General features: G+C 39.9%; 1 protein-coding gene across 1 annotated transcript; it reads left to right on the forward strand.

The window, feature by feature from the left end:
* The first annotated feature begins 5638 nt into the window (after positions 1-5638).
* LOC107823637 (blue copper protein 1a-like) lies at positions 5639-6544 on the forward strand. Its single transcript, XM_016650324.2, has 2 exons — positions 5639-5877; positions 6186-6544. The coding sequence occupies exons 1-2, from the start codon at positions 5715-5717 to the stop codon at positions 6377-6379; spliced, it is 357 nt and encodes a 118-aa protein (XP_016505810.2). The 5' UTR covers positions 5639-5714; the 3' UTR covers positions 6380-6544.
* Positions 6545-16560: the final 10016 nt, after the last annotated feature.

Consider the following 16560-nt stretch of genomic DNA (forward strand, 5'->3'; position numbering starts at 1 on the left):
CCCGCCTAAAACAGGTGTGACTAAAATTCTTCACCGGGTGACGAACACCTCGGCTATCTCAAAGAAAGCGGGCTATGTCAAGCAAATGCCCAATTTTTAATTTTAAAAAGACTCAGAGGGGGTGCGTGAGAAAACAGTTTATATGTACAGTTCAACAATATCAAAATGATAAAAAGCGAACAGGTATCACATTAGGCACAAATAAATCACAATATTTACAAAATTAATAAAGCCAAATAAAAAGTCAACATGTACAAGCTCGAATTCTTACGAATATCCCCAGCAGAGTCGCCAGAGCTGTCACACCCCTTTTCTACCCGTCAAAATAATAATAATAATATGTGTATGGGCCAAAGAGTTTTTCCAATTAAAGTGACAAAATTTGAATAGGGATTATTTTATTGTTCAGAGTCGCCGCTTAGAATTGATTTTTTCGGTGTTCCAAGTAACCATTTATTTGGATCCCTAGTCAAAGGAAGGTTTGACTCTATTTTAATCGGTCCGCAAAAATAATGTTCGGGTAAGGAATTCTGTTGAACGGGGAGAAGGTATAAGGCATTCCCCGAGTCCCATGGTTCTAGCACGGTCGCTTTATTGACTTAAACTTGGCTTGAATTAATTTTGGACAAACTCTGATGTGTATTATTTTCATGTTTTACCTATCCTCTTTTATCTCTTGATTATTAGAAAAAATTAAAGAATATTTTTGAATAATAAGATGTCATAACCACACTACGCAAGCGAATGCGTGATCGATGAAATTTATTATTTAGTCATAACGGCGTTACGCAAGCGAATCCGTAGTCATGACAGACGATTGTTAACACGTTATTTACTTTTGAAAATTTGCTGCAATTGTGTTGGAGGAAACATTAACCCTCTTTTTTCTATTGAATAAATTAACTTAAAATTGATGAAACTATTGAATATGACATAAAATTGATGAATTACTTGTTAAAAGTTAAGCGTCACGCTACACAAGTGAGTCCGTAAAGTTAAAGTGCACCTACTATTTGCCTAACGTTTAAATTAATTAAAGGGAAACTAGTTAATTAAAATAGTAGAAAAATTTGATATTATTATTATTTTTTCGAGCTTTATAGTTGGGAAAAATTATGCAAATAAATGTTGGACCAACTTTATCTATTTTAAAAGAAATGAGCCAACTTCTTGTTAAAACAAAATGGGCCAGCTTGTATGGAGCTTTTGGGCTGCTGGAATTTATTATTAAAATGGGCCAAGAAATGAATTTCAATTGGCCCGCTATATAGAAGAAAATGGGTAATTTTGTTGTTTAAAGGTAAATGGGCCAACTTTTATCTTTGTTTCAATAAGGCCCAAAGTTGATACAATTTTAGCTCTTTACTTAGTTTGAGTTCATGACCATTAAATACATAGTCACAATTGTATAAACGCCCACTTTACAAAAATAGCCATTTTCGCAAATCCGGCAAAATGGCCAGTTTCACAAAGATATTATCATAACATTCCTAGAAGCATATGTTGGAAGTGAAATTTTAGCAACTAAAACGAACTCATGCTATGTGTTATACACCTAAAGTCATTCATGGCATACTTAGCATTGTTACTCGGATATAATAGATTGAAAACATTCTTAAAAAATTCATAAATGACTTACATATCACATTTAAAAACTTACAACTCAATATTCAAGTATTATGAAGGACTATATTCACATTATCACATGCTTGATACATAACAATAACATACAAGCTCTTTTGTTATCAAACTATTCATCACATCAAACACATTTAAATGGTGCAGCATGTTCAAGTTGTTCCCATTGCTGAAAATACGTACATTACGAGTCTTAAAGGATTACCTGGTAGCAAAAGAATAAACAGTAGTCAACAACTAAAGCAACATAAAAATAGCAGCAAAACAGCAGCAAAACCAGCAGCAAATCCGTGTTAAAACAACCCGAAAACTTAGAGAGGAAACCCAGAAACGAACTCTAAAGAGGACTTATACTTTTTTTAAAAGTTTGCACTCTAAGATTCACTCCCAAAGCTCACCATTTCAGCTTACTTTTCATGTGTTCAACTGCTGAATTTTTTTGTTTTTGTGACAAAGCAATTATAAAAAATGCCCCCCTGGAAGTGTGATGGAGTCCCCCTTATATATCAAAACAACCAGCTATTTCAAAAAATTAAAAATCAATCTTTTTGACAGATTTTTCTACAAAATCTGCTCTTAAATTCAAAAGGCCAGACTTTTTGGTTCAAATCTTGTCAAGTATTTCAAACAAATTTGCTCTCCACTATTCAAAGACAAACTTTTATTCAAACACTGTCCAAAGATCTACATTTTCTTAACAACAATTTGACCTTTGAGTGTTCTACTCAAAGAGTCTTCAGCAGCAAATAAACAACCCAACAAGTACCATGTACTCTTAAGTATTTTTCACTACCTCACTTTTATCATTACAAAACTATTTTACTGCTTTAACAAGTGCAAAAACAGAAAATTTAACAATTCAAACTTCAAAAACTAATGCTAAAATAATTAATAATAGACAAAATAAAATTTGAAAAATAAAAATAAAAATAAAAAATCAGCCATGAAAAAGAATAGGATTTTACCATTTTACAATTCAAGTGGCTGAAAAAATGGTGGTATGCCAAAAGAGGGTGTTCGGGGAGGTCGCCGGAATTTTGCCGGATTTTCAGGGTGAAATTGGCATCAATAGCTAGGTCTTGAGGAGCTCTATCCATTGATGTAGGTATTGTGGGGTCGTAGTGGTTGGAGCTTCAATAATTTGGGTAAAAAAGTGACGGGAAAGTTTCCTAGATCTAAGATTCAAGGAGTTTGAGGGATTTTTGAAGGATTTGGTTTGGAGATATGGAAAGAGGAAGTTGTGGAGATTACATGGTGTGAATTTGGAGGTGTGTAGAGGTGGTCCGCCTCCGGCCGGCGGCGGTGGGGCGGCGGCAGCGGCTTGGGGGGAGAGAGAAGAAAGTGATGAGAGGGAAAGAAGAGAGAGGAAATAATGGGGAAATGGGGCAAATATTTGGGGATTTTAGGCTTTAAATACCTAGGATGAAGATCAAACTAGGACCGTTGGATTAAATCAAGATGGGTGGATGAGATTGAAGTCACTTAGCCAAAACGACGTAGTTTCAATACAAAACTACGTCGTTTTAAGCTCTTCTTGGCAGCCCCCTTTTGGACCGGGTTTGGGCTCTTTGGGCTCAAATTTTGGGCCAATTTTGGCACAATTTTAATTAAATTACACTAGCCCAAACCCTACCTCATTTATCAAACTATTACTCAACTCTTACAACCTATACATACACAAATAAGAACAAACACACACACACACACACATATATTATATATATATAAGGCAAAAATTAGGCATTTACAGGCTTTGCAATTGTGAAGTGAACAGGCCTGGGAAATGCGACAATAATGTTGCAAATGTGAACCAGGCCTGGGCATGCCATCCTCACAAATGCGATGTTTTGGCCGGAATTGCGAGGCCCCTTATGTTGCAAATGCGACATTTTCAACGCAAATGCGAAGGCAACAGAAGGGTTCACCAATTGCGATATCTGTGGCCTGTTAGTTGAGATTTCAGACGAGATTTTCATCATTTTTCAAATTCTCTCAAATCCTAAACATCCTTAGGCGATTTTCCAAAGACCTAAACTTCTCCAAATCATAGGTAAGTAATTTCTAACTCATCTTCTTCAATCTAATTCATCTTTTCACATGATTTTACTTCAAAAACTAGGATTTTCATGGGAAAATTGGGCGTTCTTGGGTAGAAGTTAGGATTTTTGAATTTTGGGGAATTGGACCTCCATTTGATGTCGGATTTCAAAACCAATTGCATATTTGAGTTCATGGGTGAATGGGTAATCGGGGTTTGGTTCAAACTTCGAGTTTTGACTAAGCGGGCTCGAGGTCAGTTTTTGACTTTTGGGGAATACATTTGGAAATCTATATTTATGCATTAGAATTGGTTTATTTAGAATTTATTGATGTTATTAAGTAATTTATGACTAGATACAAGCAGATTAGAAGTGGAACCGAGAGGTAAAACGGTAATTGAGGCTTGATTTTGTCCATGGAATTGAGGTAAGTGTTTGGCCTAACCTTAGCTTAAGGAAATAGGTGTTGTGGTCTTATTTGATACGTGTTAGTGTTGAGTACGACGTATAGGTGTGGTGACAAGTATCTATACGTTGGTGTCAAGCATGCCCTTGAGTCTTATACCATTATTGTTATGACTATTATTATGTATTGTCCATGCTTAAATTGATGATTATCCATGTTGAACAACACTTATGATATTTCTTGGTAATTGACTATTGTTTAGTATTGACTCAATTTGAGACTTATTATGTGAAGTTAATTATTGAAACGAGTTTGGTTATAGTTGTTTCCCTTGCCGGGACGTTATTGATTCCATTGTTGATTCCCTTGCCAGGATGTTATTATTTCTATTATTGATTCCCTTGCCGGGAAGTTATTATTTCTATTGGTTGGGTGAGAAAGAGTGTAAAGCACGAAGGGCGATGTTGTGCATGATATTGTGAGTGAGTGTTAATGCACGAAGGGTGATGACGTGCATAATATTGTGAGAGTTAATGCACAAAGGGTGATGTCGTGCCGATATTGTGAGAGTTAATGCATGAAGAGTGATGTCGTGCCATGATTTGAGAGTTAATGCACGAAGGGTGATGCCGTGCCATGATTATGAAAGTTAATGCACGAAGAGTGATGTCGTGCCGTTTCTGTTGTTCTTTATGGTGAGAATGAGAGTAAAAGCACGAAGGATGATGTCATGCACATGTTACTATTTCATTATTCCCGTTGTTACTAGTATGGTGCTCATTATTGCTTCTTTTTTGATTTACTGTCAGAATTTGATATTCCCTGTAGCATGTTCCTCCCCCCATCTTTTTCTGTTATTTCTTGTTATTATTGTACTGTTAGTATATGATTTAACTGCAGAGGTTTATATTGTTGTCATGTCCTAGCCTCGTCACTACTTCGCCGAGGTTAGGCTCGACACTTACTAGTGATACTGCACTCTGCACTTCCTGTGCAAATTTCGATGCCAGATCCTATGAGTAGCTTGAGGTAGCTGCCTTCAGTCCAGGGAGACCAAGGTAGTTCGGCTGGCGTTCACAGAGCCCGAAGTTCTCCTATCCCGCTTTTGTTTCCTGCTGTCTCATATATTTCGAGAACAATTGTACTTCTTTTAGACTTGTATTTGTAGTAAATCTTAGTCATTCGTGGATTGAGACACCAGATTCTATGGGGTAGTTATGTACTTGCGTTGTGGCACTATTACTTTACTTCCGCATTTCTTAATTATTTTGCTTAGCTAATATCTGATTCTGTTTGATTAATAAAAATGGTGGTAAAAACGGTAATTGTTGGCTTGCCTAGCTTTCACGAGTAAGAGCCATCACGACTCCCGAAGATGGAGAAATCCGGGTCGATTAATAAAATGAATTGAGACATCATTGATATTCCTTAGGCAAAATGGCCTCGCCAAATAGCACAATGTAAGTAACTGCCGTCATTAGCCGGCTGAAATTCTCAATTTCAACATCCTATAAATATGTTCCTACCTAGATGCTGACCTTCAAACCATCAAGCTTAATAACATTCTACAACAAACAAAGAATCAAAATAGAGAAGCTTTCACGAGCAGTAGCTACAACAAATACTTACAAATGGCCTCGAAAGCTTTCTTGATTGCAATTGCTGTTGTTAGTATGATTGTTGCACCAACAATTGCAATTGAGCATTTGGTTGGGGATGATCAAGGTTGGAAGCTCAACTTTGACTACAAAGCATGGGCTGAGAGCAAAGAGTTCCATATTGGAGATAAGCTCAGTATGTTCTTATATTTTATGTATGACATGCTAGTAATGTATTGTTTCTCATGTTACTACTCCACTCTTTATTAACAGTTGCATGCAATTATCTCTTAGGCGACTTTGTAAAATAAAAGTTTTTCACTATCAATGCATGCAGTTTTACCTGTTGTAACAAGTTACTCTTGTTACCGAATATTACCTGCACTATATTTTTGAGTAACTTGGATAGTGCACGCTAAAAAATCTTTATATACTGTCATTGTTAGAAGTTAAACTCATTTAATTTTGGGATCATACTGAATATTATTATTGTGGTGCATACAGTTTTCAAGTACAAGGAAGGAGCACATAATGTGTTCAAAGCAGATCTAATATCTTTCCAAGACTGTGCACCAACAACTACTACTACATCCTTCCACACTGGAAATGATGTGATTGAGCTGACATCTCCCGGCAAGAAATGGGTACTTCTGCGGAATAATAGACCACTGCGATCAAGGGATGAAGGTTGCCATTAATGTTTTGCCCGAAGTGGGATCTCCTTTTATTGCACCTTCTAACTCCCTTGGCTCATTAGCTGCCTCTGGGATTACTCCTTCCAAATTTGTTTCTTGCATTGTTGCCACATTTGCCATGTTCTTAATGATCATCGCCTAAGAATAATGGTTTAATTTTTTCTTTGTCTGTTGTTTGGTTATTTTTAACTTTTTTCTTTTTCTATCATTTGCATTTGATTCAATTTTGAGAAATGATTTGGAATAAAGTACCTTTTTTTTTCTAGATACTTATCTTGTTTGTGCGAAATCACGATCGTCGCTCTGATACCATGTTAAGTTAAGCTAGACAGAGGTAAGATCTACTCGTTAATGGAGATTCTATGTTATGCCATTCAAGGCAGAGTACATGGCCCTGAAAGCTAAGTACATTCGAGAGAAAGAGGAGAAGGCAGAAGAAATGTTTTCATTACCAAATCTGTTACAAGTGGAGCTGATTATATAGAAGAACAAGGCGCACTAACTGAACTTTAACTACCTTCTTCTTTGAGCTCCCTCTACTTTCACTAATTACAAGTTAACCCCTCACTCATTTAATTGAGTTGTTCCTCTAGCTATGTTGATACTCCCTCTCAAACTGGAGGGTGAAAGACATTCAACACTCCTAGCTTGGAGAGTAACAACTTGTGATGACCCAAAAATTCATTACCCGTTTTGAAAGCAAATTCTGTATTTCGAGGCCTTAAAAATCACTTTTTGTCTCACCTCGATTTGCGTGCGCAGTTCGGGCGCGTTTCCGGAAAGCTTTTATGTGAAATTTAAGAAAAATGACATTTAAAATTGATTAAAGTTGACTTTGATCAATATTCTTGGTAAACCAAACCCGTGATACGACGGTCGCGTAGGGTCCGTAGTAAAATATGGGACTTGGTCGTATGTCCGGAATCAAATTCTGAGGTCTCAAGCCTGAGAAATGATAAAGAAAATTATTTTCTAGAAAATATAAAGGCTTTTAGAAGAGAATTGATGTAATTTCTTGATGTTATCAGGCCCGAATCGTGGTTCCGGAGCCCGGTACAAGTTTGAAATAATAATTAAGTTGAATCTATGGAGTTTGGTAAAAATCGGAGTTCGTTTGGTATAAATCGGACCTTTAATTGAGAAAATAGTAATTTCAATGTTCTTGAGTGATTTCATGAATTTGAGGTTTAATTCATGGTTGTTGATGTTATTTTGAATATTTGATTGCACGAGCAGGTACGCATGATGTTTTTGGACTTGCGTGCATGTTTGGTTCGGAGCCACGAGGGCTCGGGTGAGTTTTGGATAGGCCACGGAGTGAATTTGGACTTAGAGAAATGGCTGTTGCAGGTTAAGTTGTGTTGCAGGCTCTGATCTCGCAATTGCGAGGTCAAGCTTTGCAATTGCGAACCCAATAGACTTGGAAATTGCAAAGGCTTGATCGCATTTGCGAAGAAAGCCCAGGCCTGCCAGTGTTCGCAATTGCGAACCATCCTTCGCAAATGCGAAGTCATCAGGGGAGGGCCAATATCGCAATTCTGACAACTTGTTCGCAATTGCGAGGTTAGCAGACAATGCCCAGGTATGCAAATGTGAGTCCTTGTTCGCATTTGCGAGCTTCGCAATTGCGAAGCTCCTGTCGCAATTATGATATCTGCAATCAGTTAATTGGGACTTAGACGGATTTTTCTTCATTTTTCAAACTCTCTCAAATCCTAAGCTCTCTTGGGCGATTTCTAAAGAAAAGTTCTTCTCCAAATCAATTGTAAGTCATTTCTAACTCATTTTCTTTAATCCATAACATCTTTTCATATGATTTCAATTCAAAATCAAGGGTTTTCATGGGGGAAATTGGGTGTTTTGGGTAGAACTTAGGATTTTCAAATTTTGGGGATTTGGACCTCGATTTGAGGTTCAATTTTAAAACAAATTATATATTTGAGTTTGTGAGTGAATGGATAATTGGGCTTTGGTTCGAACCTCGGGTTTTGACCATGTGAGTCCGGGGTCAATTTTTGACTTTATGGTAAAATTATTAGAAAACCTACTTTCATGCATTAGAATTGATTCATTTAGCATTTATTGGCATCGTTAAGTAAATTGTGGCTAGATACAAGCGAATTAGTGGTGGAAACAAGAGGTATAGCGGTAGTTGAGGCTTGAATTGTATTTGTGGCATTGAGGTAAGTGTTTGGTCTAACCTTAGTTTGAGGGATTAAGAGTTATGTCTTATTTGCAATGTGTTAATTGTTGAGTACGACATATAGGTGTGGTGACGAGTATCTATACGTCGGTGTCAAGCATGCCCGTGAGTCTTATACTATGATTGATGTGACTCTGTTTTGTATTTTTCATGCTTTATATGATGATTTCTATTGTTGAACAAGGCTTGTAGAAGAATTATTGATAATTGAACATTGTATAGCGTTGGCTCAAGTTGAGAATTGAGTTGTGAAATAATTATGGAAAAGAGAAGAGGTTTATGATATTGTCTTCCTTGCCGGGATATTATTGCTTTTGATATTATCTCTCTTGCTGGGATGTTATTAATCATGATATTGTTTCCCTTGCCGGGATATTGTTGTTATGCTGTTGTTCCCTTGCCGGGATTCTATTGTAATTTTATTGATTCCTTTGCCCGCATTGCTTTGTAATTGTTGCTTGGGTAAGGAAGAGTGTAAAAGCACGAAGGGTGTTGTCGTGCATAATATTTGTGAGAGAGTGTCAATGCACGAAGGGTGATGTCGTGCCGATATTGTGAGGTAAAAGCACGAAAGGTGAAGCCGTACCGCACGACGTACACCGTCGTGCCATGATATGAGTGATAATGCACGAAGGATGATTCTGTGCCATGATTATGTGAGGTAAAAGCACGAAGAGTGATACCATGCTGATTATATTGATTCTTATGGTGAGGGCGAGAGTAAAAGCACGAAGGGTGATGCCGTGCACTTGTCATTGATTTCCCTATTCTTGCTTACAGTTGAATTTTCGTGTTCCGTTCACTTCTTTACTGAAATATTGTTTGCACATGATATTCCCCGCAACATGTTTCCCCTTCCCATCTTTAACTGCTAGTTTCTGTCATTATTACTTGTTGTATATGATATAACTGTACAGGCTTATTTGGGTAGTCTTGTCCTAGCCTCGTCACTACTTTGCCGAGGTTAGGCTAGACACTTACAAACACATGGGATCGGTTGTGATGATACTACACTCTATACTGTGTGCAGATCCCGGTGCTAGAGCTTTTGAACCACAGTGAGGTTGCAGTCTTCAGTCCATCAGGAGACCCGAGGTAGTCCTGCAGGCGTCCGCGGGCCTTAACGTCCCCTTTCTATCTAGTTTTTCTTCTGTTCTTTACTATTTCAGAGACACACATGTATCTATTTCGTTCGGACCCTATTTGTAGTATTCTTATATAGTCTGTGACATTGTAATACCAATTCTGGGTAGAGTTGTATTTTGGATTTCCGTATAAGTATGTAGTGATATTATCAGTTTTCGTCTTCCGCATTTTTGTTTATTATGATTATTCCGCTATTGATCACCTATTATATTGACCTGTTAAAAAGGCTAAGTAAAAGGGTTAATGAATTTGTAATACTCGGCTTGTCTAGCTTTCACGAGTAGGCGCCATCACAACTCCCGAGGGTAGGAAATCTGGGTTGTGACAAACTGGTATTAGAGCTCTAGGTTGCTTAGGTCTCACAATTCACGGACAAGCTTAGTATAGTCTGAGGGATCGGTATTGAAATGTCTTTATTTATCCCCCAGAGGTTACAGAGTTAGGAAAAACTTCACATCTATTATTTCCTGTCGTGCGACTTGATTTCTCAATGCTAATTGGACTTCCACTCTATTCTTTCGCAGATGGTGAGAACATATACCGCTTCATCAGCTGACCAGTAGCCCGAGCCCCTAGTAGAAACTCATGCGAGGGGCAGAGGTTGAGGCCGTGCTAGGGCCCGAGGTAGAGGTAGGGCTCAACCTAGAGCTCGAGCAACAACACTAACGACGGAGCCTCAGGTTGAGTTTGACAATGAGGTTCCAGCCCAAACAGTTCTAGTAGGACTAGCTCAGGTCCCAGAGGGTTCATCTCCACCCCGGTACTTTAGGATGCTCTGGTCCGTCTAGTGGGCCTTATGGAGAGTGTCTCCCAGGCAAACTTGCTTCCTGTAGCACCAGCCGTGGAGGAGAAGCCCAGAATCCTACTACTCGTACTCTGGAGCAGATGGCTCCCCAGTTTTAGACTCCAGCAGCTCAGCCAATTAGGGTAGTTCAGCCTGGTGTTGGGGCATAGACCGGAGAGGGGCCAACTATGTCTGCTAATGACTTATGGAGGTTGGACAGGTTTACCAAGCTTTTCACTACTACATTTGTTGGTATATCTTCTGAGGATCCCCATGATTATTTGGACAACTGTCATAGGGTTCTACGGAACATGGGGATAGTGGAGACCAATGGGGTCGACTTTGTTGCTTTTCGTTTGTCTGGATCTGCCAAGACTTAGTGGAGAGATTATTATAAGGCTACACTCACTGGGTCACCGGCTTTGACTTGGGATCAGTTTCTCAGCTATTTCTGAATAAGTTTCTTCCTATCACTCAGAGGGAGAACTATCGGAGGCAGTTTGAGCGTCTCTAGCAGGGTTCTATGACTGTTACTCAGTACGAGACTAGATTTATTGACTTGGCCCGTCATGCTCTTCTTATACTTCCCACTGCGAGAGAGAGAGAGAGAGTGAGGAGGTTCATTGAGGGACTCGTTCAGCCTATTCGATTGCAGATGGCTAAGGAGATAGGGAGCGAGATTTCTTTTTCAAGATGCGGCCAATGTGGCCAGGAGAGTTGAGATGGCTCTATCACAGGGGAGTAGTCAGGAGTCGAACAAGAGGCCCGTCATTCGGGCAGGTTCTGTGGTGCCTCATTTGGAGGAAAAGATTCTTTTGGCAGGGCCCATTCTTCCATGTTGTTTCATTCAGCACTTGAGGCTTCTCACGGTGCTCTAGATGGCCGTAATTCTCATATGCAGTATTCCGATCAACTGCCCTATAGTGCACCGCCAGATCTTATCAATGCACCACCACTCTAGAGTTTTTAGAGTGGTTATTCAGGCCATCAGGGTCAGCAGTCTCAGCAGCTGAGGACTTGTTATACTTGTGGCTATACGAGGCATATTGCTAGATTTTGCCCTCGAGCACCGAGCAGCTCTTAGCATTAGGGTTCCCGTGCCATGGTCCAGGAGCCGAGTATTCCACCGCCCTCTCAGCTAGCTAGAGGTGGGGGTAGAGGTTCTAGAGGTGGAGGTAGAGGTATTAGAGGTGGAGGTCAGGCCGCTAGAGGTGGAGGCCAGGGATATTGACTTCTGCATTGATTTGGCTTCGGGCACTCAGCCCATTTCTATCCCACCATATCGTATGGCCCCGCCTGAGTTGAAAGAATTGAAGGAACAGTTGCAAGACTTGCTTGATAAAGGCTTCATTAGACCTAGTGTCTCGCCTTGGGGTGCGCCTATGTTGTTGTTTGTTAAGAAGAAAGACGGATCGATGAGGATGTGTATAGATTACCGGTAGTTGAACAAGGTCACAATCAAGAATAAGTATCCATTGCCGAGGATTGATGATTTGTTTGATTAGCTTCAGGGTACCAAGGTATTTTCGAAGATTGACTTAATATCTGGCTACCATCAGTTGAGGATTAGGGGATCTGATGTCCCTAAGACAGCTTTTCGCACTCTGTACAGGCATTATGAGTTATTGGTGATTTCATTAAGATTGACAAATGCCCCAGTAGCTTTCATGGATTTGATGAACCGAGTGTTCAACCCTTACTTGGATTTGTTCGTGATAGTCTTCATTGATGATATTTTGATCTATTCCTGCAGCCGGGAGGAGCATGAGCAGCATCTAAGAGTGGTCCTTCAGACTTTGGGAGATAGTCAGTTGTATGCTAAGTTTTTGAAGTGTGAGTTCTGGTTGAGTTCAGTTGCATTCTTGGGTCATGTTGTATTAGCAGAGGGTATTCAGGTAGATCCGAAGAAGATAGAGGCAGTCAAGAACTGGCCTAGACCCGCATCAACTATAGAGATCCGGAGTTTCTTGAGTTTGGCGGGCTATTATCGTCGGTTTGTGGAGGGGTTTTCATCTATTGCAGCCCCGATGACCAGGTTGACCCAGAAGGGTTCCCAATTTAGGTGGTCGGACGAGTATGATGCGAGCTTTTAGAAGCTCAAGATAGCTTTGACTATGGCACCGGTGTTGGTTTTTGCCTACAGGTTCAGGGCCATATATAATTTATTGTGAAGCATCTCGTATTGGACTTGGTGCGGTGTTGATGCAGGATGGCAAGGTCATTGCGTATGCTTCGTGACAATTGAAGATTCATGAGAAGAATTATCCAGTTCATGATTTAGAGTTAGCAGCCATTGTTCACGCACTAAAGATTTGAATGCACTATTTGTATGGCGTGTTATGTTAGGTGTTCACGGATCACAAGAGTCTACAGTAGTTGTTCAAGCAGAAAGAGCTAAATTTGAGGCAGAGAAGGTGGTTGGAGCTATTGAAAGACTATGATATTACCATCTTATATCATCCGGGAAAGGCCAATGTGGTGGCCAATGCTTTGAGTAGAAAGTCAGCCAATATAGGCAGCCTTGCGTATATTCCAGTCGGTGAGAGACCTCTTGCTTTGGATGTTCAGGCTTTGGTCAATCAGTTCATAAGGTTGGATGTTTCTTAGCCCAACCGTATGTTAGCTTGTACAGTCGCTCGTTCTTCATTGCTTGAGCATATCCGAGATCGGCAGTATGATGATCCACATTTGTGTGTCCTTAGGGACACAGTGCGACACGGTGGTGCCAAGCAGGTTACAGTGGGAGATGATGGAGTTTTGAGTATGCATGATCGTATTTGTGTGCCTAATGTGGATGGGCTTCGAGAGTTAATTTTATAGGAGTCCTATAGTTTCCGGTACTCTATTCATCCGGGCGCCACTAAGATGTATCAAGACTTGCGGCATCATTATTGGTGGAGGAGGATGAAGAAGGATATTGTCGCATATGTGGCTCGGTGCTTGAATTGTCAGTAGGTAAAGTACGAGCATCAGAGACCTGGTGGTTTGTTCCAAAAGATTGAGATTCCTGAGTGGAAGTGGGAGTGTATCACTATGGACTTCGTTGTTGGACTCCCACGGACTCAGAGAAAGTTTGATGCAGTATGGGTTATTGTTGATAGGCTGACCAAGTCAGTGCATTTCATTCTGGTGGCAGTTTCCTATTCTTCTGAGAGATTAGCCAAGATCTATATCCGGGAGATTATTCATCTTCATGGTGTGCCCGTGTATATCATTTTGGACCGAGGTATGTAGTTTACCTCACATTTTTGGAGGGCAGTTCAGTGTGAGTTGGTCACACGGGTCCAGTTGAGCACAACATTTCATCCTCAGACGGACAGGCAGTCCGAGCGTACTATTCATATTTTGTAGGATATGCTCCGAGCTTATGTTATGGACTTTGGAGGCTCGTGGGATAAGTTCTTGCCTTTAGCGGAGTTTGCCAACAACAACAGTTACCAGTTGAGCATCCAGATGGCTCTTTATGAAGCTTTATATGGTAGGCGGTGTCGGTCGCCGGTTGGGTGGTTTGAGCCGGGAGAGGCTTGGTTGTTGGGTACGAATCTAGTACAGGATGCCTTGGAAAAGGTCAAAATTATTTAGGATAGGCTTCATACAGCTCAATCCGGGCAAAAACGTTATGCCAACCATAAGGTTCGTGATGTGGCATTCATGGTCGATGAGCGGGTGTTGCTTCGGGTGTCGCCTATGAAGGGCGTGATGAGATTTGTGAAGAAGGGTAAACTTAGCCCTGGATTTATTGGCCCATTTTAGATTCTTTATCGAGTGGGAGAAGTGGCTTATAGACTTGCATTACCGTCGAATTTAGCAGTCGTGCATCCAATGTTTCACTTGTCCATGCTTCGAAGGTATCATGGCGATCCACCCCACGTGTTAGACTTTAGTACTGTCCAGTTGGACAAGGACTTGTCCTATGAGGAGGAGCCGGTAGCTATCTTAGACCATCAGGTTCGTTAGTTGAGATCGAAGAGTTTTCCTTCTGTTCGTGTTCAGTGGACAGGTCAGCCTGTTGAGGCAGTAACCTGGGAGTCCAAGTCTGATATGCAAAGCCGATATCCCTATCTTTTCTCTGACTCAGGTACTTTTCTTATGTCCGTTCGAGGACGAACAATTATTTTAGAGGTGGAGAATGTGATGACCTTTTACTCGTTTTGAAAGCAAATTCTGTGTTTCGAGGCCTTAAAAATCACTTTTTGTCTCACCTCGATTTGCGTGCGCAGTTCGGGCGCGTTTCCGTAAAGCTTTTATGTAAAATTTAAGAAAAATGAGAAAAATGACCTTTAAAATTGATTAAAGTTGATTTTGATCAATATTCTTGGTAAACCAAACCCGTGATATGACGGTCGTGTAGGGTCCGTAGTAAAATATGGGACTTGGTCGTATGTCCGGAATCAAATTCTGAGGTCTCAAGCTTGAGAAATGATAAAGAAAATTATTTTCTAGAAAATGTAAAGGATTTTAGAAGTGAATTGATGTAATTTCTTGATGTTATCGGGCCCGTATCTTGGTTCCAAAGCCCGGTACAAGTTTGAAATAATAATTAAGTTGAATCTGTGGAGTTTTGTAACAATAGGAGTTCATTTGGTATAAATCGGACCTTTAATTGAGAAAATAGTAATTTCAATGTTCTTGAATGATTTCATGAATTTGAGGTTTAATTCATAGTTGTTGATGTTGTTTTGATGATTTGATTGCACGAGCAAGTCCGCATGATATTTTTGGACTTGCGTGCATGTTTGTTTTGGAGCTCCGAGGACTCGGGGTGAGTTTTGGATAGACCACAGAGTGAATTTAAACTTAGAGAAATGGCTGTTGGAGGTTCAGCTGTGTTGCAGGCTCTGATCTCGCAATTGTGAGGTTAGGCTTCGTAATTGCGAGCCCAACAGGCTTGGCAATTGCGAGGGCTTGATCGCATTTGTGAGGAAATCCCAGGACTACCAGTGTTCGCAATTGCGAACCATCCTTCGCAAATGCGAAGTCATCAGGGGAGGGACAGTATCGCAATTGCGACAACTTGTTCGCAATTGCGAGGTTAGCAGACAATGCCCAGGTTCGCAATTGCGAGGCCTTGTTCGCATTTGCGAGCTTCGCAATTGCAAAGCCCCTGTCACAATTGCAACATCTACGACCAGTTAATTGGGACTTAGACGGATTTTTCTTCATTTTTCAAACTCTCTCAAACTCTAAGCTCTCTTGGGCGATTTTCTAAAGAAACATTCTTCTCCAAATCAATTGTAAGTCGTTTCTAACTTATTTTCTTTAATCCATAACATCTTTTCACATGATTTCAATTCAAAATCAAGGGTTTTCATGGGGGAAATTGGGTGTTTTGGGTAGAACTGAGGATTTTTAAATTTTGGGGATTTGGACCTCGATTTGAGGTCCGATTTCAAAACAAATTATATATTTGAGTTTGTGAGTGAATGGGTAATCAGATTTTGGTTCGAACCTCGGGTTTTGACCATGTGGGCCCGGGTTTTATTTTTGACTTTTTGGGAAAATCATTAGAAAACCTATTTTCATGCATTAGAATTGATTCATTTAGCATTTAAGGACATCATTAAGTAAATTGTGGCTAGATACAAGTAAATTAGTGATGGAAACAAGAGGTAAAGCGGTAGTTGAGGCTTGAATTGTGTTCGTGGCATTGAGGTAAGTGTTTGGTCTAACCTTAGCTTCAGGGATTAGGAGTTGTGTCTTATTTGCTATGTGTTAATTGTTGAGTACGACGTATAGGTGTGGTGACGAGTATCTATACATCGGTGTCAAACATGTCTGTGAGTCTTATACTATAATTGATGTGACTCCGTTTCATATTGTTCATACTTTATATGATGATTTCTATTGTTGAACAAGGCTTGTGGAAGTATTATTGGTAATTGAACATTGTATAGCATTGGATCAAGTTGAGAATTGAGTTGTGAAATAAATGTGGAAAAAAGAAGAGGTTTATGATATTGTCTCCCTTGCCGGGATGTTATTGCTTTTGATATTATCTCCCCTGCTGGGATGTTATTATTCATGATATTATTTTCCTTGCCAGGATATTGT

This window comes from Nicotiana tabacum, chromosome 20 (genome assembly GCF_000715075.1).
Source record: "Nicotiana tabacum cultivar K326 chromosome 20, ASM71507v2, whole genome shotgun sequence".
NCBI lineage: Eukaryota > Viridiplantae > Streptophyta > Magnoliopsida > Solanales > Solanaceae > Nicotiana > Nicotiana tabacum.